Here is a 22,689-nt window from a genome sequence, read left to right on the forward strand (position 1 = left end):
CAAACTGTACTACAGAGCAATAGTAACAAAAACAGCATGGTACTGGTACCAAAACAGGCAGGTGGACCAATGGTACAGAATAGAGGACACAGAAACCAATCCACAAAATTACAACTATCTTATATTCGATAAAGGGGCTAAAAGCATGCAATGGAGGAAGGATAGCATCTTCAACAAATGGTGCTGGGAAAACTGGAAATCCATATGCAACAAAATGAAACTGAATCCCTTTCTCTCACCATGCACAAAATTTAACTCAAAATGGATCAAGGAGCTTGATATCAAATCAGAGACTCTGCGTCTGATAGAAGAAAAAGTTGGCTCCGATCTACATATTGTGGGGTCGGGCTCCAAATTCCTTAATAGGACACTCATAGCACAAGAGTTAAAAACAAGAATCAACAAATGGGACTTACTCAAACTAAAAAGTTTTTTCTCAGCAAGAGAAACAATAAGAGAGGTAAATAGGGAGCCTACATCCTGGGAACAAATCTTTACTCCTCACACTTCAGATAGAGCCCTAATATCCAGAGTATACAAAGAACTCAAAAAATTAAGCAATAAGAAAACAAATAACCCAATCAACAAATGGGCCAAGGACCTGAACAGATCCTTCTCAGAGGAGGATATACAATCAATCAACAAGTACATGCAAAAATGCTCACCATCTCTAGCAGTCAGAGAAATGCAAATCAAAACCACCCTAAGATACCATCTCACTCCAGTAAGATTGGCAGCTATTATGAAGTCAAACAACAACAAATGCTGGCGAGGATGTGGGGAAAAGGGTACACTTGTACATTGCTGGTGGGACTGCAAATTGGTGCAGCCAATTTGGAAAGCAGTATGGAGATTCCTGGGAAAGCTGGGAATGGAACCACCATTTGACCCAGCTATTGCCCTTCTTGGACTATTCCCTGAAGTCCTTAAAAGAGCGTACTATAGGGATACTGCTACATGGATGTTCATAGCATCACAATTCACAATAGCTAGACTGTGGAACCAACCTAGATGCCCTTCAATAGATGAATGGATAAAAAAAATGTGGCATTTATACACAATGGAGTATTACTCAGCACTAAAAACTGACAAAATCATGGAATTTGCATGGAAATGGATGGCATTAGAGCAGATTATGCTAAGTGAAGCTAGCCAATCCCTAAAAAACAAATGCCAAATGTCTTCTTTGATATAAGGAGAGCAACTAAAAACAGAGCAGGGAGGAAGCGCATGAGAAAAAGATTAACATTAAACAGGGACGTGAAAGGGAGGGAAAGGGAGAGAGACGGGAAATTGCATGGAAATGGAAGGAGACCCTCATTGTTATACAAAATTACATATAAGAGGATGTGAGGGGAAAGGGGAAAAAATCAAGGGAGAGAAATGAATTACAGTAGATGGGGTAGAGAGAGAAGATGGGAGGGGAGGGGAGGGGGGATAGTAGAGGATAGGAAAGATAGCAGAATACAACAGTCACAAGTATGGCAATATGTAAAAACGTGGATGTGTAACCTATGTGATTCTGCAATCTGTATACGGGGTAAAAATGGGAGTTCATAACCCACTTGAATCAAATGTATGAAATATGATATGACAAGAGCTTTGTAATGTTTTGAACAACCAATAAAAAAAAAGGAAAAAAAATAAAAATAAAAAGACTCTTACAAACATCCTGAAAATGAATGAAAAAAAAAAAAAGCCAGCCTCAGCAAAAGTGAGGTGCTAAGAACTCAGTGAGACCCTGTCTTTAAATAAAATAAGACTGGTAATGTGGCTCTGTGGCCGAGTGCCCCTGAGTTCAATCCCCAGTACCAAAAAAAAAAAAAAAAAAAGAGGTCCAATATGATTTGCTATCAATACTTAAGGATGCCAAACAATACTTTCACCACTTTCTCATAAAACTTGCTGACTAGAAAACACTAGAGATTCTTTTTTCAATAAAGGAAAAGAATGTCTTCAGTTATCGTGTGTCCTGCAGGGAAAACACTGACCTCTGAATGCTAAGAACTGCCAGCAAGGACATTCTCCTGGATTGTTGGAAGTGAGACCTGAGAGAGTTTCTATGTTGGAGAGATATGTCATTGTCCTCCACATGTCCAAGGGCACATTTCCCATTCACATGGCTCAGCAAAGTGCAGCTCCCAATTTCTTTGTTTGGAGTCTGCTTCACGTCATTCCAGATCAGTTTCGTCTGCCTTCTGCCATCACCATAAGTACTTTGAAAATTAAGCTGGGGAACTCAATTTGTGAAAACTGGCTTTTACTTATTTTACTTCTTTTCGTTTTTTCAGTGCCTTTGACAACAATAGGAAATATTATAAGATTATATTTCTATATTTTAATTAGACATACCACCCCACTGTATTATGACCCCCATCAATAGTGTTGGTCTGAAGATAAACCAAAGCAAAACCAGGAGATTCAGCATTTGAGACTTTGACATTTAAAACACCTGCACTGCAGAGAGGAAAGGGGGAATGTTAACCACCAAGGGGAGACTGAAGAGCCACAGCTCACCTGCTATCATTCCTAGAAGGGTACAAACTAAGACCTCCCCTCCCCAAGAATTTGCTGTGACCAATAAGGAAGTAGAGTGTGACATGGAAATAGTGAGAAGAGGCTCAGATGAAGAAAACCCACCTTTGTGTATATAAGCCACATTTTTTTTTATTCATTCATCCACTGAAGGACATCTAGGTTGGTTCCACAGTTTAGCTATTGTGAATTGTGCTGCTATAAACATGATGTGGCTGTGGCCCGGTAGTATGCTGCTTTTAAGTCCTTTGGGTATAGACTCGGGAGAGGGATCAAATGGTGGTTCCATTCCCAGTTTTCCAAGGAATCTCCATAATGCTTTCCGTATTGGCTGCACCAATATGCATATAGTGTATGCGTGTACATTTTTCCCCACATCTTCACCAACATTTATTGTTGTTTGTCTTCATAATAGCTGCCATTCTGATTGGGGTGAGATGAAATCTTAGAGTGGATTTGATATGCATTTCTCTATTGGTAGAGATGATGAATATTGTTTTAATATATTTGTTGATTGATTGTATATCCTCTTCTGAGAACTGTCTGTTCAGGTCCTTGGCCCAATTATTGATTGGGTTGTTATTATTATTATTATTATTATTATTATTTGGTGTTTAGCTTTATATACCCTAGAGATTAGTGCTCTATCTGATGTGTGAGGGGTAAAGATTTGCTCCCAAGATGTAGGCTCTCTATTCGCCTCACAGATTGTTTCCGCAGAATGTTTTCTCTGATATAAGGTGATTGACTCATAGTGGGGGTAGGGAGGGGGAACATGGGAGGAATAGACAAACTCTAGATAGAGCAGAGGGGTGGGAGGGGAAGGGAGGGGGCAGGGGTTATCGAGGATGGTGGAATGTGATGGACATCATTATCCAAAATACATGGGTAGGAGATAGGCGTGGCCACAAATAAACTTGAGAAAATTTATTACAGGGGATCAGGGTAGTGGTAACATGGATATGCATTGGACTACACTTTCAGAGCCATGTACTAAATACCGTGCACACATTACTATTTGTAAATTGCACATTAATTAGAAGTGAAAAAAGAAATGACAAGTGACACAAATAGATATGTGTACACTCAAAATATCCAGCTGAGTCCCAACAGGAAGTGTAATTGCTTCTTCCTGAGGAAAGTGGGATGAGGATGCCTCCTGGGGAACACCCCCAGGGAGCTCAGATCTCTGTAATTCCCCTCTGGGTCAGGAGCATTGCCTTCTGAAGTCCAGCAGTTATCCTGGTGATTTCATTTTAAAAGGACCAGACTGCACACTGGTCAGCTTTGGTCATCACTTATTCATATGAATGTTAATGTTTGTTAGTGCAGGCAGGTCTTCTTTTGACCTGAAGATTCAGTGGGAATCTGCAACCATCATGAAAGAAAATGTCCAAGATAAAAATTGCACTGAGTGACCTCAAAATAGCAACCTGTTAGTAAGTTGTTTTGTGTACTTTCCTTTATTTGCTACTTAGAAAGACAACTCTGTGGACTACGTGGGAGACTACATTTTATAATCTTATTTTACAAATAAGGAGAAAGCAATGGAGTCCTCTAAGAACACACAGAGAACGTGTGGTACATTGATGGCCTGAAACCATACGTATGTCTTTTTCCTGTTTTTTACTGTCTTTAAAAACTTTGGAACCTTTTGATTGCTAATTGCAATAGAGATTCTCCAACAGTATCTATGCATTATTCAAAGGAAGATTTTCTGATTTCAAACACACTATTCAGAATTGACTGCCACTCATATTCAAGGAGCATGGTAAGCTTCTGTATTCAATATATACTTTTAGTGAAAACTGTAGTCCATACAAAAGTAATAGTAACATAAATCCTGAGTTTTTTGAGCACAAAGATAAGGATTTTTGAACATTTTTCTAAAGCACTCTAGTGAAAAAGTTACATATATATTTAAATTCCATTACTGGAGAGTTTAATGAGATTAATGAAACATTAGCATTCTGCCATCTAAAAATATTAACAAATTATATAGATGAGGCTTTGGATAGGTGGGCCTTTGGATTTCCTTATCATCAGGTAGCCTCTCATTGAAGGCAATAAATAGAGTAAAATGACCTTTCCTTAAACTAAATGGGCACCTTTGGTCATCAGTGTTAATACTTTTCGTGTATGCAGGTCTTCTTCTGTCCTGAAGATTTGATAGGAATCTGCAACCATGGTCAAGGAAAACCTCCAAGATAAAAACTGTAAGACTTTTAGTAAGATTAGAATTTCATTTTAAGTTCCCCCCAAATCCCATAATCTGATCTTTATATTATTGGCTCATCTGCCCATGTAGACAGTGATGTGGGTAAAAGCAATGGCTTCTGAGTAGGAATGAAACAGGGTTTAAATATCAAATCTTGAATCTTTTTTCATACTAGCTTTGAAATTATAGAATATCACTGAACTTCATAAATTCCATTGCCTTCATGGCAAAAAATAAATTATAAAAATACCTACTTTACACACACACACACACACACATACACACAGAGTCAATGCATATTTATATACAAAGCTCTTTTCATATGTTGTGATACTAGAAGTGGTTTGACAAACATCAGCCCTTATGGTCTAGGCTTGTCAGGTGTAGTTGTGAATGAAGTAGGAGGAGAATAATAGAAAACAGAAGTTGGCAGAAGATGGAGATACTTCTAAAGGCTCAAAATTCAAATAAAAAGATTTAAAAGTACTGTTGCTATTTTATAAAACATTCAAATAAAAATTTTCAAGCATAGACTTTCCACCAAAACAGGACTTCAGGCTAAAGGTAATCCAAAAACTATGAATTTTTGACTCTCAAAATGTGCAGTTTAATCATGACATGGCAGAAATGAGAAAGAGAAAGGCTCAACTCAGGCTGGAATACAAATTTCAGGAAAACATTAGGAAAAAGAACAGCTCACATGGAATCAACAGAGCAGCCAATCAGAAAGCCAGACCACCAGGGGAGTGCCTGTTACTGGAGGGTGCATAAAATCCATGTGCCTAGTGTGTGAAAGCCAAAGAGGGAGGTTTTGAGACTTCAGACTGTGTCCAAAGGTGAAGTCCCATGTGTTGTCACCCTCATTTCTCAAACCACATACAGGCCAGTGTTTCTTCTGCACAAGAATAGTACAGCTACCTGCTGGCCAGCTGTGCTAAACAAATCACATTCCACTCATTTAAAAAAACAATGGATTGTCTCACAATAACATCTTGAAGGAGGACTAATTATCTGTTTTGCTGTTTTTGTTGTTGTAGTAGATTTAAAAAAAAAAATCTGGCTCAGGGAAGTTAGGTGAGTAACAGGATTCTGATCTTGTAAATGTAGGTGGGACACGTGCCTCTGTCCAGAGCCCAGGCTCTGTACCTGATGCTATGTCCTCCCCTGCCAGAATCATCTATGCTGCTTATACACACCTCTGATGCCCCAGGTTTCTCATCACTCCACTACATACATCTCTCAGCTTATTCACTGTGACATTCCAAATTCTAAGCTTGGCCCAATGGAAACATTGAATAATTGTAAACTGCAACTTAATTTTAGATCAATTAACCAGATAAATATTTTGTCAGAGACTAAAGTTTGGTTTACGAGTTAATACTTCTGTAAACATGAAAGTATTACTCAACCTCTGGTGTCTCAAAATCTAAATGAAAGTAACAACTATTCAACTTAATAAACTTGTGGAGAAATCAGGGAATATAGATGTAAAAGTATCTGGAGTAATTCCTGGCACATTAGCTGCACAGCAGTCTATGAATTTACTAGGACAGGAAAAGATAATTTGGTTAATTTAATAATTCCAGAATTGTCATGTTGGCTAATTCATTGAATTTTCAAAATTTCAGTTTCCACATATATAAGATTTTTTAAATGGAGAGATGATTTCTGGTGACACTTCATTCAACATCTTGAAGCTCTATAGATAGTGAATACGCATAATATATTTTAAAACAACTAAGAAATTTAATGGTAAGCCTCATGTTTTAGATATAGAGAATATTGTAAAAAAATATTATTGTGATGTGTAATTCCTATGGTACAAAAACATGTCAATCTCACTGAAATCTCTCCTGCATTTTATGCTCTGTTCCTTCATTCTTCTTGCTACAGGGCGACTCCTGATTCTCAAACAACTCTGATGGAGAACAGGACAGAAGTGACAGAGTTCATCCTCCTAGGACTCACCAATGCCCCAGGACTACAGGTGCCCCTCTTTATCATGTTCACCCTCATCTACCTCATCAATGTGGCTGGGAACCTGGGCATGATCCTGTTGATCCTCCTGGACTCCCGTCTCCACACTCCCATGTACTTTTTCCTTGGGAACCTGTCTGTGGTGGACATCTGCTACTCTTCAGCTGTCACTCCCACGGTCTTGGCTGGGCTCCTTCTAGGAGACACAGTTATCTCCTACAATGCTTGTGCTGCTCAGATGTTCTTGTTTGCTGCCTTTGCTACTGCAGAAAATTTTCTCTTGGCCTCGATGGCCTATGACCGCTATGCTGCAGTGTGCAAGCCCCTGCACTACACCACCACCATGACGACAAGTGTGTGTGTGTGTCTGACTACAGCCTGCTACCTTGGAGGTTTCCTGAATTCCTCCATCCACACTGGGGACACGTTCAGTCTCTCCTTCTGTAAGTCCAATGTGGTGCATCACTTTTTCTGTGATGTTCCAGCAGTCATGGTTCTCTCTTGCTCTGATAGACATGTTTGTGAGATGGTTCTTGTATATGCAGCCAGCCTTGTGATCTGTTCTGCTCTCCTTGTTATCTTGATATCTTACATGTTCATTTTTCTCACCATCCTAAAGATGCGCTCAGGCACAGGATACCAGAGGGCTCTGTCCACCTGTGCCTCTCACTTCACTGCTGTCTCCATCTTCTATGGGACTCTTATCTTCATGTATTTGCAGCCCAGCTCCAGTCACTCCCTGGACACAGACAAAATTGTATCTGTGTTTTATACCATGGTCATCCCCATGTTGAACCCTGTGGTCTACAGCCTGAGGAACAAAGAAGTGAAGAGTGCATTCAAGAAGGTCGTGGAGAAGGTGAAATATTCCCTAGGACTGTGAGCTGAACCTGGTAGCATGCATGGTAATCTAGCTCCAATCCTCTCTGATGTTCTCTGGGCACCCAGTGAGGTTGTAAGACCCACACTCATGTTAAATTCCAGATCTGGCACCCTTCACTCTCAAACCTTTGTTTTTAAGAAAAAGGAAACAAATGTTGGAAATATAATACCTGAATGAGGTTGGCTAAAAGGAAATATACAATGTTTTTGTTATGCTTGTTAAAATGATGATTATGGTGAGTTGACTTATTTACTTTCTATATGCATCTCCTCTGTTATATTCGGCTACTAAAATACGTATAAAATGGGGCAAAACAACCCAATAGCACAAGTGCGTCATGCAATTCATGTTGGCAAATACACATGAGAGTGGACTTTATCTGGAGGTAACTGGTTGCTAGTGTTTACTTCAAATAATTTAAATAGTTGGGATATTGAAATATCAATTTATGACTAGTGTTACTTTTTTGATTAGTTGAGTAACTGTTTAAATGTAAATATGTGCTCATATTATTGGCATATTTTATTGAGAGACACAGAGCTAAAATATCTTAAATGAATTAATATTTCTGCCTTGACTGAGTCATCTTAGAGAACCTATATTTTTGCATTACACCTTTCAAAAGGATAAAATAATCATATATAAATAAAAGTGAAGAAAAAATACAAGAATTTAAAATTTATATATATGACTCCCAACATCCACATTGTTTTATAAATGCTCTGATATTGATAATGTTCGGTCTTTTTCTCTCTGTACGAGCTTTGGGATGCTGCTCATTAACTCTTAATTCAGTGGAGTCACATCAATGCCTGTCACTCCCAGTCTTTGTCCCCAGGTCATTTGCGGGTTCTCCTTGATATTTCTCCACCACCCCTGGCATGCTCCCCGCTCAGGACACTTGGGCTTGCTCTTCCCACTGTGTAGAAGTTCCCCTCACTACATTTGGGTCTCTGCCTTATTCCTGCATTATTCCTCGTAGTCCTCACCACACTTTCCTATTGGGTATTTATTCTTTCATTTGTTTGTTATTTATCATCTCCAGTTAGAATTTCAACTCCATGAGAGCAGTCAATTCATCTTTTTTTGTTTGTTTGTTTCGGCACCAGGCATTGAACCCAGGGATGCTTAAGCACAGAGCCCCATCTCTAGCCCATTTGGTATTTTATTTAGAGACAGGGTCTCACTGAGTTGCTGAATTGCTTAGGGCCTCACTAAGGTGCTGAGGCTGGCTTTGAACTTATGATATCCTGTGTCAGCCTCCCTAGCCACTGGGATTACAGATGTGAGCCACTGTGACTGATAATTCATCTGTTTTGCTTACACAATTCTGTAACAGCACCTGTTACTGCTTGGATCCGACATGTTTCCCAGAGGCTTGTGTGTTAAAGGCTTGGTCCCCAATGCAGCAACATTCGGAGGTGGGGCTTTTGGAAAGTGAAGGATCATGAGGGAGCTACCTTCACCAGTGAGTTAATCCATCAATCAATTCACATTCTAAAAGGAACTTTGGGAGGGCTTGAAAACTGTAGAGGTGGAACCTGATTTGAAGAAGAGGTTCCTTGGGGCTGTGCACCTGGGGACTATATCTTGTCCTTGGACCCCTTCTTTCTCTCTGCGTTCTGATTGTCATGCACTGAGCAGGTGTTTCCTCTGCTGCACCCTCTGCTGTGATGGCCAGCCTCACTTAAGGCCCCGAGCAGTGGAGCTGGCCCACCATGAACCAAAAGCATGATCCAAAATTAATCTTTTCTCTTTTAAGTTGTTTTTCTCAGGTATTTTGGTCACAGTCATAAAAAGCTGATTAACACAGTATCTTTAAAATATGTATTAAATATTCTCAATATTTGTTAAATGAATGAGTAAAATAATCAGGTTCAAGTCAAGCTGTATCAATTCATTGGATTTTGATTCATTGATGACGGCAGTGATCATCTGTGATCTAGACCTTTTAGACAGATATGTGGTGTGCTTCAGGAAGTACAGCTTATTTTCTGCTTTGCCAAAATACTTTTATCTGCATTCTCACTCCATGCTGGAACTCTCCACTTTTGAACCCAGGGATTTCCTAGAAATCCCATTTCCAGTGAATCATCACATATTTTTTGACTTTGAACCTAGGCAAACAAAGATCACTCACAGCTGCCAACTGGCAGAACAAAACAGCCGGGGATAGGAGCAGCTTAGCAATGGTCACATTTATTGATGCATAAAAATCATTTGGAATAGTGGACGCCATTGTGGCATATTTGCACATGCACATGATGTAATTTGCCCTTCCTTCCTCCTGAGCCTGTTTCTTTACCTTGTTTCCCTCCTATTTTCACGAGATGCCTTTTTTCTCTCTAGCTTCCCCGTATGAAAGAACACATACAACTCTTGACTTTCTGAGTCTGGCTCTTTTAGCTTTAAGATGATTTAGCTTTAAGCTTCAGTTACATCCATTTTCCTGCAAATGATATAATTTTGTCCTTCTCCACTGCAGAATAAAACTCCATTCTGTGCATACAACACGTGTTCAGAATCTCTGTCTCTCAATTGAAGTGCTCTTCGTAGCCTACATTTTCTCCTTTTGTTTCTTCCTCAGATCATCTTTTGCTTCATTGATCGTTTTAACTCTCGGCTCTTTGAATTCTTTATCCAGACCTTCCTCCACTTTGATGAGTGTGGAATCAGTTATTGAATTGTAATGAACTTTTGAGGGTGTCTTATTGCCTTGCTTTCTCATGTTGCCCATGTTTATGTTGATATTTGTGCATCTTCTGGCATACATATTTCTTCCATTGTTTTACAAGGAATTTTAGTAGTTGTTTTTTCTTTAATATGTGCCCAGGGATGGGGGTATATCTAAGTGTCAAAATGCCAGTCAAAATGTGGCACTGTGTTCAGTCCCTAGCACCTAGCAGCACTTTGTGACAAGAATCACCAGTAACAACAACCACTCACAGCAAAGCCATATGAATAAATCTTTAAAAATTATTTGTTGAGAGCCGCAGCCAAGTTGGGATGGTGCCTGGCGTTTTGCCAGGGGGAGTGGTTGAGAAGTGGTGCCAGCGAGCCAGCGGAGTTCCCATTGAGTTCCTGTTGAGCTCTCGCAGAGTTCCTAGAGAGTTCGCGTGGGTTCAAGAAGTTCCCGTTGGGTTCTGGTTGAGCTCTCGCGGGTTCCTGGAGAGTCCGCATGGGTGGCGTTCGCGTGGGTTCAGAAATAAAGTTCGTTCCTGCTTGAATCTACAAGTGGCTGGTGACCTCCCGGTTATTTGTGCCCAGCCAGACTGTGGCAATTATTAAAAACATTCTCTACAATTCTTGTATTCCAAGAGTGAAAAGGGGGAGTAAATCTCTAGAAGAGCCTGAAAAAAAACAGGAATTAAAGAAAATAAAACTAGTATTAAATGACAGAGACTGTGAAAAGGAACATAAGAAAAAAAGAAAAGAAAAATGGAGGGGTGAACAAAAACAGAAGCATATAATGAAAGCAGAGGATGAAACTCATAAGTGGGAAGGGTATAAAAATAAGCAAGAAGAAAAATATAGAAACAATAAATTCATTTGTGGCATTGAAACCTTAAAAGAAATACATGTAATTGGAATGTGATATCAAATGATGGTGGTAACCTATCCAATCAACACAGAGGATAATGCCACGGATATTATAGCAAAATCGATGTTAGGGAGCCTTAAATTATTCTTGCCAAGCTGGTTGAGATGGAGGCATTTCTTAACAAGCATTCTCTATCCCTCTCTGTTCCATTATTCACATCTCTGGGTTTGTCCAAAGTCTCTCTCTGTCCACCATTGAACTCCAACCTTCTCCCATGGTCACTCATCTCAATGAGCAGCTACATTTCAGCTGTTTTAATTCTTTCTTGTAGAGATGCGAGTGAGTCCTGGGTGCTCCTTGTATGCCACCTTTGATATTTTTCCAAATATTTTTGATCCAGTTTTTTAAATCTGTAGGTATGGAACCCACAGATACATAGGGCTGAAAGTACACTTTAATAATTTAGTTCAATAGCAAGAAAACAACCCAATTTGAAAAGTGAGTAAAAAAATTAAGTACATACTTCTCATGAGAAGACAAATGATCAATAGGTGCATAAAATATGCTCAACATAACTAGCTATCAGGGAAATACAAGTCAAAAATCACAGTGAGATACCACCTTACTCCTGTTAAAATGGCTTTGTGCAAAAAGACAAAAGATAACAAGTTCTTGAGAGGAAGTGAAGAAAGGTTGGCCTTTGTGTACTGATGGCGGGAATGTAGCTTAGCACAGCCATTATGGAAAACAGTATGAATAAGTCCTCAGAAAACTACAAATAGAACTACCACATGGTTTAAGAATGTTGTTTATACATGATGGTATCCTATTAAGCCACAAAATGGAAGGAAATCTTGTCTTTTGTGACATGGATGAACCTGGAGAACATGATGGTAAGTGAAATAAGTCAGACCCCAGTAAAGAAAATACTGCGAGATTTGCTCACCTATCAAATAGCAGACAGTTAATTCCACAGAAGTTGAGACTCCAGTAGTGGCTCCAGGGGATTTGGAAACATGGGGCAAAGGACAGGTTGGGGGTAAAACAAGTCTTATCAACAGTTAGATAAGAGGAGTAAGTTCTAGTTTCTACTGCACAGCTGGGTGACTATAATTAACAGCAATATAGCATATTTTTTTAAAAAAGCTAGATGAGCATTTTTGCCACAAAGAAATGATCAGTGTTTGTAATGATTTGATCATTACACATTACTGCAATATTACGTTTTACACCATAAAAAGTGTACAATTATTATGTGTCAATCAAATATAATATAAAGGTTTTTTAAAAAAATGTGAATTGGAATTTACAAACCCAAAAAAGAAAAGACAACTAGGAATTTTTTAAATTATAATTTTAACTGTACATTACAGGAAACACTATGATAATTCGACATGTGTATACAATGTATAAAGATCAAGTCACATATGAGAAAACATGCTTTCCCCTTTTTCCTTGCCTTCCAAGATCTGAAAATTTTAAATATTTGCTTTTAACATCATACTATGTCTTGAAATCTGTTTTCTTTTTATTTTATTTTGTCCCCTTTTTCTCCTTTTTGGTCTGACCATGATACTTCTGTCTTCAAATGTAGAAATTCTTTCTTCTGCTTGATCTAACCTATTGTGAGGTTCTCAACTGTATTTTAAATTTGATTTATTGAGTTCCTCATTTCCAAGACTTTGTTTGATTCTTTTCATGAAGCTCGATCTCTCTTAAATTTCCAATTCAGATCATGAATTGCTTTCCTAATTTGGTCACATTTACTCTGTATTCTCTTGTATGTCATTGAATTTCCTTAAAATCGTTCTTTTAATCCTTTATCAGGTACTTCACCAATGTCCTTTCCTTTGGGGCTGTGGATAGAGATCTATCATATTCCTTGGAAGGCATCATGTCATCTTGCTTTTTAAAATAATATTTGTGCCCTTATATTGCTATTTGCACACGTGGCAGATCATCAGTCTCTACCAGTTTTATACAGTGGCCTTGGTAGCAGGCTTTCTCCTGAAGATGTGTCTTAGGGTGTCTGTCAGTTTGGAAGGCTCATGTGAATGCCATGGTATGGTCTCCCTATACTTTTCCTCAGCTGTAGCTGTTGGATTTGGGTGCAATGCAGTGGCAGTAAGGTTGGAGAACTCAATGCCATCAAGAAAGAGTGAGGGCTCCAGCAGCCCAAGTGGGTGTGATGCATTGCCCATGAACAGATGGCCATGTGGGGAGGCATCACTGGGGGAGCCTGTGATACCCATCCTCAGTGCCATTGGTGGTATGGATACACCCATAGGTGGACAGCCACTGGGAGGAGTGCATCACCCTCTCTCAGACACAGCACCTGCGTGTGCTTAGGTTTAGAGATGGGGAAAGGGCGAGTGAATCTCTTTTAACTATCACTTGATAAAAATAAACCATTAAAAGAATAATGGCATTTGTTAAAAATTATTTTCATATAATTTTTTATACCTTTATTTATTTTTATGTGGTGCTGAGGATTGAACCCAGGGCCTCACACATGCTAGGCTAACGCTCTACCACTGAGCCACAATCCCAGTCCAAGAATAATGACATTTTAATCTATTTAATCTTAAATATTTTAAGGCATTGAAATGACTATATCAGAAAGGAAACTTCAAAATCTCATGAAATCTATATCACTGTTTTCTACACACATAAAATAATTTAGTTCTTTCTAGGTGCTATTTTTTAAGTTATATACATGCTTATTTCCATGATTAAATTATGAACTTTTATGTCTACTAAAGTTTAGTGTAAACATTGATGTGAAGAAGCCTTTTAATTTGATACCATCCCATTGATTGATTCTTGAATTTACAGTTTCCCTAAGAATTGACCAAGGTAAGTGTTAGAATCAAAACAGAGAGCAGAAATAGGAGTTTTGTTGTAGGGTTTGATATTATGGAATTGTATGTGCCACTTAAACAATTTCCCCCTGTCTGGTGTTGGAGATTGAAGCACTCTTGGGGAAGCAGTTGGGAGGGGTGGGATTTAAAATGGGAGACAGCACAGGAAGAGCTGCCCAGGACAGAGGAAAACTGCCAATTTTTGTTGCTCTGCTCTTGCAGTAGGGGCAGCCTTGTAACTGAATATGAAATGAACTTGACCAGGATAACAGAGAAGTGAATGGTAGATCTGGGGGAGAGTGAAGGTAGCTCAGGTGCTGTCTTGTGTCAAGAGGTGAGCTACAAAAATGACTGTTCCTTGCACAATTCACAATAGCTAAACTGTGGATCCAACCTAGATGCCCCTCAGTAGATGAATGGATTAAAAAAATGGTGCATATATACCCAAGGGAATATTACTCAGCAAAAAAAGAGAATAAAATCATTGCATTTGCAGGTAAATGGATGGCGCTGGAGAAAATAATGCTAAGTGAAGTTAGCCAATCCCAAAAAACAAATGCCGAATGTCTTCTCTGATATAAGGTGACTGACTTATAGTGGGGTAGGGAGGGGGAGCATGGGAGGATTAGAGGAACTCTAGATAGGGCAGGGGGTTGGGAGGGGAAGTGAGGGGCAGGGGTTTCCCAAGGATGGTGGAAAGTGATGGACATCATTATCCAAAGTACATGTATAAAGACATGAATTGGTGTGAACATACTTTATATACAACCAGAGATATGAAAAGTCATGCTCTATATGTGTAATAAGAATTATAATTCATTCTGCCGTCATTTGTTTAGAAAATCAATAAAAATATTTTTTAAAAAAGGAAACACACCATTCTAACCAGTACCTGGAAACAGACCTCATGACATTGGTGAAACCAAGAGGGTTGGAACACAGCCTGGAAGAAAAAGGCACACTCTGTACTCATGAGTCAGCTGATTTCAAAATGGTACCTATGGTATAGATGTTTCAGAGGAGAACAAAACCTATGTTATATCTCAGTGAGTTGAATCATTTTCAAACTAATGACATGTAGTACTGTTTTATGATTCCCTTATAAAAATCTTCAGCTGTCATTTCTTAAAACATCAATAAAAATATTTTAAAAAAAAGAACACACCATTCTAACCACTACCTGGAAACAGACCTCATGACATTGGTGAAACCAAGAAGGTTGGAACAATCTATGCAATCTTTAGGCTCTGTCTTGAGATTCTTCATTGTTTCCTTTGCTGTGAAGAAGCCTTTTAGTTTGATACCATCCCATTGATTGATTCTTGATTTTATTTCTTGCACTTTAGTAGCCTTACTGAGGAAGTTAGTTTCTATGCCAACCTGATGGAGAGAGTTGGGCCTACATTTTCTTCTAGTAGGCACAGGGTCTTTGGTCTAATGCCTAAGTCCTTGATCCACTTTGAGCTGAGTTTTGTGCAGGGTGAGATATAGGGGTTCAATTTCATGCTACTACATATGTAGTTCCAGTTTTCCCAGCACCATTTGTTGAAGAGGCTATCTTTTCTCCACCATTTGTTTATGGTGCCTTTGTCTAGTATGAGATCACTGTATGTATGTGGGTATGTCTCTGTGTCTACTATTCTGTTCCACTGGTCTTCATGTCTGTCTTTGTGCCAATACCATGCCATTTTTGTCACTATACCTTTGTAACATAATGTAAGGTCTGGTACTGTGATGCCTTCTGCTTCACTTTTCTCACTAAGGATTGCTTTGGCCATTCTGGGCCTCTGATTTTTCCAAATGAATTTCCTACTGCTTTTTCTATTTCTATGAAGAATGTCATCAGAACCTTAATAGAAATTGTATTAAATATGTATAGCACTTTTGGTGGTATGGCCATTTTGACAATATTAATTTTGTTTACCCAAGTACATGGGAGATCTTTCATCTTCTAAGGTCTCCTTCAATTTATTTCTTTAGTGTTCTGTTGTATACAATGTAGAGGTTTTTCACCTCTCTTGTTATATTGATTCCAATGTATTGGTTTTTTTAATGCTATTATGAATGGAATAATTTTCCTAATTTCTCTTTCAGTTGATTCATCATTGGTGTATAGGAACGGAATTGATTTATGGGTGTTAATTTTGTATCCGGCTACTTTGCTGAATACGTTTACGAGGTCTAGAAGATTTATGGTGGGTTTTTTTGGTCTTCTAAATATAGACTCATATGTGCTTGGTGAATCTGTCTACTCATAGAAGTCCATAGCTTCCATTCTGGTTGCTCAATTGAAGAGGCTACCTTTTCTCCACCGTTTGTTTACGGTGCCTTTGTCTAGTATGAGATCACTGTATGTATGTGGGTTTGGTTTTAGTGTTTTCAGATGCAAAACTTTACATCTGGAGACTTTTGAACTCAATGGGATTCTAAAATTTTGGAAACTAAGGTAACATTTGTATTCCATCATATACTTAAGATTTTATAACTCCCAATGATACTCAGTGACAATTTGGAGAGTTCATATGACTTTGGAACTTTTGGGTGGTACAGGCTATGACTTTAATAAATGCCTCGGCAGTAGGGTGTTCAAAATTTGCTCCATGAATAACGGGACACATCATGCCTCTGTACATGTGGTTTATTGACAAAGAAACATAATCAATGTACTATTTCTACTCCAAACCCATAACATGAATCCAGTCACTGGGAAAAACTTAAATGAAGTCATTAGAAAAAAAATAAAATGACCCAGAATTGAGGTGGGAGCAGTCTACAATTCTGATGTGAATACATTAAAAGTTGTAAATGTGAAAGAACAAGAAAAGTTGACCTGTTTCAGATAAAATTAATCAAAAATGATAGGTAAGGTAAATTAAGGTTCTCAGGGGAAAATGGTATAAAAGACGATACTGCTGTTATTGACAAAATTTACCTATGTCCTCTGTATTGGTTCCTAGTAGTACAGCAAGGTCACATCTGAATCTGTTGTATTGTGGCTATAAAACAGAATCCTTGGACTTCAGTGATGCATGTAGAAATAGTTGAAGAAAATTTTTATTATAATATTTGAAACCCCAAAAGAACTTGAATATTGTACATATATATGTAGAAATTAAATGTGGCAAACTATAATTGGCAGTTTTAGGTAATGACTATGACAGTGTTCAATGCAATATTGCAGTTTTCCTAAGAGTTTTTAAAATATTTTTTAAAGAGAGAGAGAGAGAGAATTTTTTTAATATTTATTTTTTAGTTTTCGGTGGACACATCTTTTTTTTTTTAAAGAGAGAGAAAGAGAGAGAGAGAGGGAATTTTTTTTAATATTTATTTTTTAGTTTTCGGCAGACATAACATCTTTGTTTGTATGTGGTGCTGAGGATGGAACCCGGGCCGCATGCATGCCAGGCAAGCGCGTTACTGCTTGAGCCACATCCCCAGCCCCCCTATGAATTTATTATAACTTTTCCAAATAAAGATTCAAATAACTAAAGAAAACCTTCTGTTACAGTTAGAATTAATTGATTTTTATATTTTTCAATGATCTCATAAGAAAGTCAGTAATAATATCTTGTCATTTTTGATATTTTTTGTTACTTTTTAGAATACCTGTGCACCATTATGCAGTCATGACTTTCATAAACTAACCATATTTCAACTCCAGTCATAACTCATTGTTGCAACTTTGGCCAACATAAGTTTTTATTGTTTTAATCTTGGAAAGCTTCCTTTATTTCTGGCACATGAAGTGATTATATTTTGACTTACATCTCTCTGTAGAAAATATGGAACCAATCAATTATTCAACATGTCTTGTTTACTTTTTGTAAAAAAAAAAATGTATCAGAAAGTAGAATGCTTGTGGCTTAAAATGATCATATATGGAATGACAAAAATAATAGAATCTATTGCATTGAATTCAAAGTATTACATGACCTTCTTCATATATACACATGGCATAAGGTCTGGTCACAATAAGAACTTAATACATGTTTTCTATTATCATCATTATAATAATAATTATTATTATCAATAAAAGAGAAAAATAGGAAATAGATTCTCTGATTCTTCTGATTCTTATTGTTTAATGAGTGAAGAATTCACTGATCTGTGGTCAGTTGAGTTAATTTAGAGAAGGCTGAGTGCACTCATCCAAGCACTCATTTTCCCCTTCCAACTCCTCTCACATCATTTAACAACATTTAGTCTGCCTTGAACTGGAGCTTCCAGCCAAGTTGTTCATCTTATGATGCTCATGCTGAAAATACTTGGGAGTTCCTTAAAAGGAGTAACCTGTGTCAACATTAAAGAATACAATAAGTTATTTTATGAGAAAAAAAAAACTTCTAGTTATTGGTGAGTTTATTTGAGTGTCCTTTGAGCAGGCAGACTAGATTATTGTTTGGAGTAAGACACCTTTAAATGTCTTCTTTAAGTTAATTCAATTCAGTTGCTGCTGCAAATGGAATTATTTCCTTTATTTCCTTCTTGAATTGGAGAATTGGAATTAGTGCCAATACTTAGAAACAATTGATTTTTATTTGGGACACTTGAACACTGCAATATTTATGAATAAATTTAACAACTAATAAATTTTTGTGCATTCTTTAAGAGTTTTTATATATAAGATTACATCACCTAAAAATATCTTTAATTTTATCTCTTTCCAATTAGATGCTTTTACTTATTTTTTCTTGACCAATAGCTCTGGATAGAACTATTAGTACAGTTTTTAATAGAAGTGATAAAAACAGGAATATTTGCTTTGTTTCTCAGCCTTTCACATTTGAATATAACATCAGCTGTAGGTTTTTATAAATATTCTTTATAGCTTGTGGCAGTTCATTTCTATTTCTACTTTTCTGAGTGTTTTTACCATGAAAGAATGTAAAATGTTTGTAAATACGTATTCTGGATTAATAATATGCTCATGAGATTTTCTCTTCATTATATTAATTTGATTTTTTATATTGATTGTTTTTCATATATTGAAACCTCTTTCCAATCCTGGAATAAGTCCTCTATGGTAATAGCTTATAATTAGGTTAATATGCTTATAGATCTGGTTTTTTAGCATTTTATTACTTTTGCTATAGATAATATTGAAGAGGGACAGTAGTCTGGTTTCCTTTCTTGATGTTTTTGTTTGTCTTTGCTTACTCCTTCTTTGTAAAATAAAGATAAAATGTCGTCTCCCACATAATCCACAGAATTGTGTTTGTAAGTAGCAAATAAAGAAAAGTACACAAAACTACTTGCTAACAGGTTACTATTTTGAGGTCACTCAGTGCAATTTTTATCTTGGATGTTTTCTTAATGATGGTAATGCTGGCTTCACAGAATGAGTTAGAAAGTGTTTCTTAGTATTACATATGTTCACAAAAAAGTCTTTAGGGAAATATAAAGTCAGTTTTATTTGAAATCACCAAACAGTGGAAAGGACAAAAATATTCATTAACAGAAAAATGAAAACACAAGATATAAAGTGCATATGATAGAGTATAACTTCACAATAAAAAGATATCACACGGATACAAGTATCAATGAAAATAAATATCAAGTGCATTTTTTTCTAAATTCAAGATGCCAGAACAAAAGACGTATTCTGAGATTCTAGTTATAAAAAATTACTGCATCTAAAATTATATGGACAAAAAGAGCTGAGAGCTTAGTGTTTGCTAGGTGCCAAGGCTGGGAGATGGGCGTGACCACAAATAAACTTGAGAAAAATTTATTACAGGGGATCAGGGTAGTGGTAACATGGATATGCATTGGACTACACTTTTAGAGCCATGTACTAAACCGTGCACACATTACAATTTGTAAATTGCACATTAATTAGAAGTAAAAAAAGAAATGACAAGTGACACAAATAGATATGTGTACACTCAAAATATGAGGAAAGTGGGATGAGGATGCCTCCTGGGGAACACCCCCAGGGAGCTCAGATCTCTGTAATTCCCCTCTGGGTCGGGAGCATTGCCCTCTGAAGTCCAGCAGTTATCCTGGTGATTTCATTTTAAAAGGACCAGACTGCACACTGGTCAGCTTTGGTCATCACTTATTCATATGAATGTTAATATTTGTTAGTGCAGGCAGATCTTCTTTTGACCTGAAGATTCCGTGGGAATCTGCAACCATCATCAAAGAAAATGTCCAAGATAAAAATTGCACTGAGTGACCTCAAAATAGTAACCTGTGAGCAAGTTGTTTTGTGTACTTTCCTTTATTTGCTACTTAGAAACACAACTCTGTGGACTATGTGGAAGGAGTCATTTTTTAATCTTTATTTTCCAAAAAAAGGAGAAAGCAATTGAGTCCTCTAAGAACACACAGAGAATGTGTGGTAAATTGATGGCCTGAAACCATACATATGTCTTTTTCCTGGTTTTTTGCTCTCTTAAAAAAAAAAACTTTGAAACCTTTTGATTGCTATTTGCAATAGAGCTTCTCCAACAGTATCTATGCATTACTCAAAGGAAGAATTTCTGATTTCAAACACACTATTCAGAATTGACTGCCACTCGCATTCAAGGAGCAAGGTAAGCTTCTGTATTCAATATATACTTTTAGTGAAAACTATATTCCATACAAAAGTAATAGTAACGTAAATCCTGAATTTTTTGAGCACAAAGATAAGGGTTTTGAGCGTTTTTCTAAAGCACTCTAGTGAAAAAGTTACATATATATTTAAATTCCATTACTGGAGAGTTTAATGAGATTAATGAAACATTAGCATGCTGCCATTTAAAAATATTAACAAATTATATAGATGTGGCTTTGGATAGGTGGGCCTTTGGATTTCTTTATCATCAGGTAGCCTCTCATTGAAGGCAATAAATAGAGTAAAATGACCTTTCCTTAAACTAAATGGGCACCTTTGGTCATCAGTGTTAATATTTTTCGTGTATGCAGGTCTTCTTCTGACCTGAAGATTTGATAGGAATCTGCAACCATGGTCAAGGAAAACCTCCAAGATAAAAACTGTAAGACTTTTAGTAAGATTAGGATTTCATTTTAACCTCCCCCCAATCCCATAATCCGATCTTTACATTATTGGCCCATCTGCCCATGTAGACAGTGATGTGGGTAAAAGCAATGGCTTCTGAGTAGGAATGAAACAGGGTTTAAATATCAAATCTTGAATCTTTTTTCATACTAGCTTTGAAATTATAGAATATCACTGAATTTCATAAATTCCATTGCCTTCATGGCAAAAAATAAATTATAAAAATACCTACTTTACACACACACACACACACACACACATACACACAGAGTCAATGCATATTTATATACAAAGCTCTTTTCATATGTTGTGATACTAGAAGTGGTTTGACAAACATCAGCCCTTATGGTCTAGGCTTGTCAGGTGTAGTTGTGAATGAAGTAGGAGGAGAATAATAGAAAATAGAAGTTGGCAGAAGATGGAGATACTTCTAAAGGCTCAAAATTCAAATAAAAAGATTTAAAAGTACTGTTGCTATTTTATAAAACATTCAAATAAAAATTTTCAAGCATAGACTTTCCACCAAAACAGGACTTCAGGCTAAAGGTAATCCAAAAACTTTGAATTTTCGACTCTCAAAATGTACAATTTAATCATGACGTGGCAGAAATGAGATAGAGAAAGAGACTCAACTCAGTCTGGGATACAGATTTCAAGGAAAACATTAGGAAAAAGAACAGCTCACATGGAATCAACAGAGCAACCAATCAGAAATCCAGACCACCAAGGGAGTGCCTGTTACTGGAGGGTGCATAAAATCCATGTGCCTAGTGTGTGAAAGCCAAAGAGGGAGGTTTTGAGACTTCAGACTGTGTCCAAAGGTGAAGTCCCATGTGTTGCCACCTCATTCTCAAACCACACACAGACCAGTGTTCCTTCTGCACAAGAATAGTCCAGCTACCTGCTGGCCAGCTGTGCTAAACACATCACATTCCACTCATTTAAAAAAAATGAATTATTTCACAATAACATCTTGAAGGAGGACTAATTTTATATATATATACATATATTTGTGTGTATGTGTGTGTCTGTGTAGATAAAGAAAATCTGGCTCAGGGAAGTTAGTTTACTACCAGGATTCTGAGCTTGTAAATGCAGGTGGGACACGTGCCTCTGTCCAGAGACCAGGCTCTGTACCTGATGCTATGTCCTCCCCTGCCAGAATCATCTATGCTTCTTATACACACCTCTGTGGCCCCAGATATCTCATGACATCCACTACATATATTTCTTATTTAATTCATAGTGAAATTCCAAATTCTAAGCTTGCACCAATGGAAACATATAATAATTGTAAATTGCAATTTAATTTTAGATGATTAACTGGATAAACATTCTGTCAGAGTCTAAAATTGGTTTGAAAATTAATACGTCTATAAACATGAAGGTATTACGCTATCTCTGGTGTGTCACAATCTAAATAAAAGTAACAACTATTCAACTTAATAAACTTGTGGAGAAATCAGGGAATGTAGATGTAAAAGTATCTGGAGGCATTCCTGGCAACATTAGCTGCACAGCAGTCTATGAATTTACTAGGACAGGAAAAGATAAACTGGTTAATTTAATAATTTCAGAATTGTCATGTTGGCTAATTCATTGAATTTGCAAATTTTCAGTTTACACATATATAAGATTTTTTAGATGGAGAGATGATTTCTGGTGACC

The 22,689-nt window shown here is 37.2% G+C and overlaps 1 protein-coding gene across 1 annotated transcript; it reads left to right on the forward strand.

The window, feature by feature from the left end:
• Positions 1–6,674: 6,674 nt before the first annotated feature.
• Positions 6,675–7,613, forward strand: LOC139707057 (olfactory receptor 5B3-like). The gene has a single exon (XM_071617045.1). The coding sequence runs from the start codon at positions 6,675–6,677 to the stop codon at positions 7,611–7,613; it is 939 nt and encodes a 312-aa protein (XP_071473146.1).
• The last annotated feature ends 15,076 nt before the right edge of the window (positions 7,614–22,689 follow it).

The sequence above is a fragment of the Marmota flaviventris genome, chromosome 9 (assembly GCF_047511675.1).
Source record: "Marmota flaviventris isolate mMarFla1 chromosome 9, mMarFla1.hap1, whole genome shotgun sequence".
Taxonomy (NCBI): domain Eukaryota; kingdom Metazoa; phylum Chordata; class Mammalia; order Rodentia; family Sciuridae; genus Marmota; species Marmota flaviventris.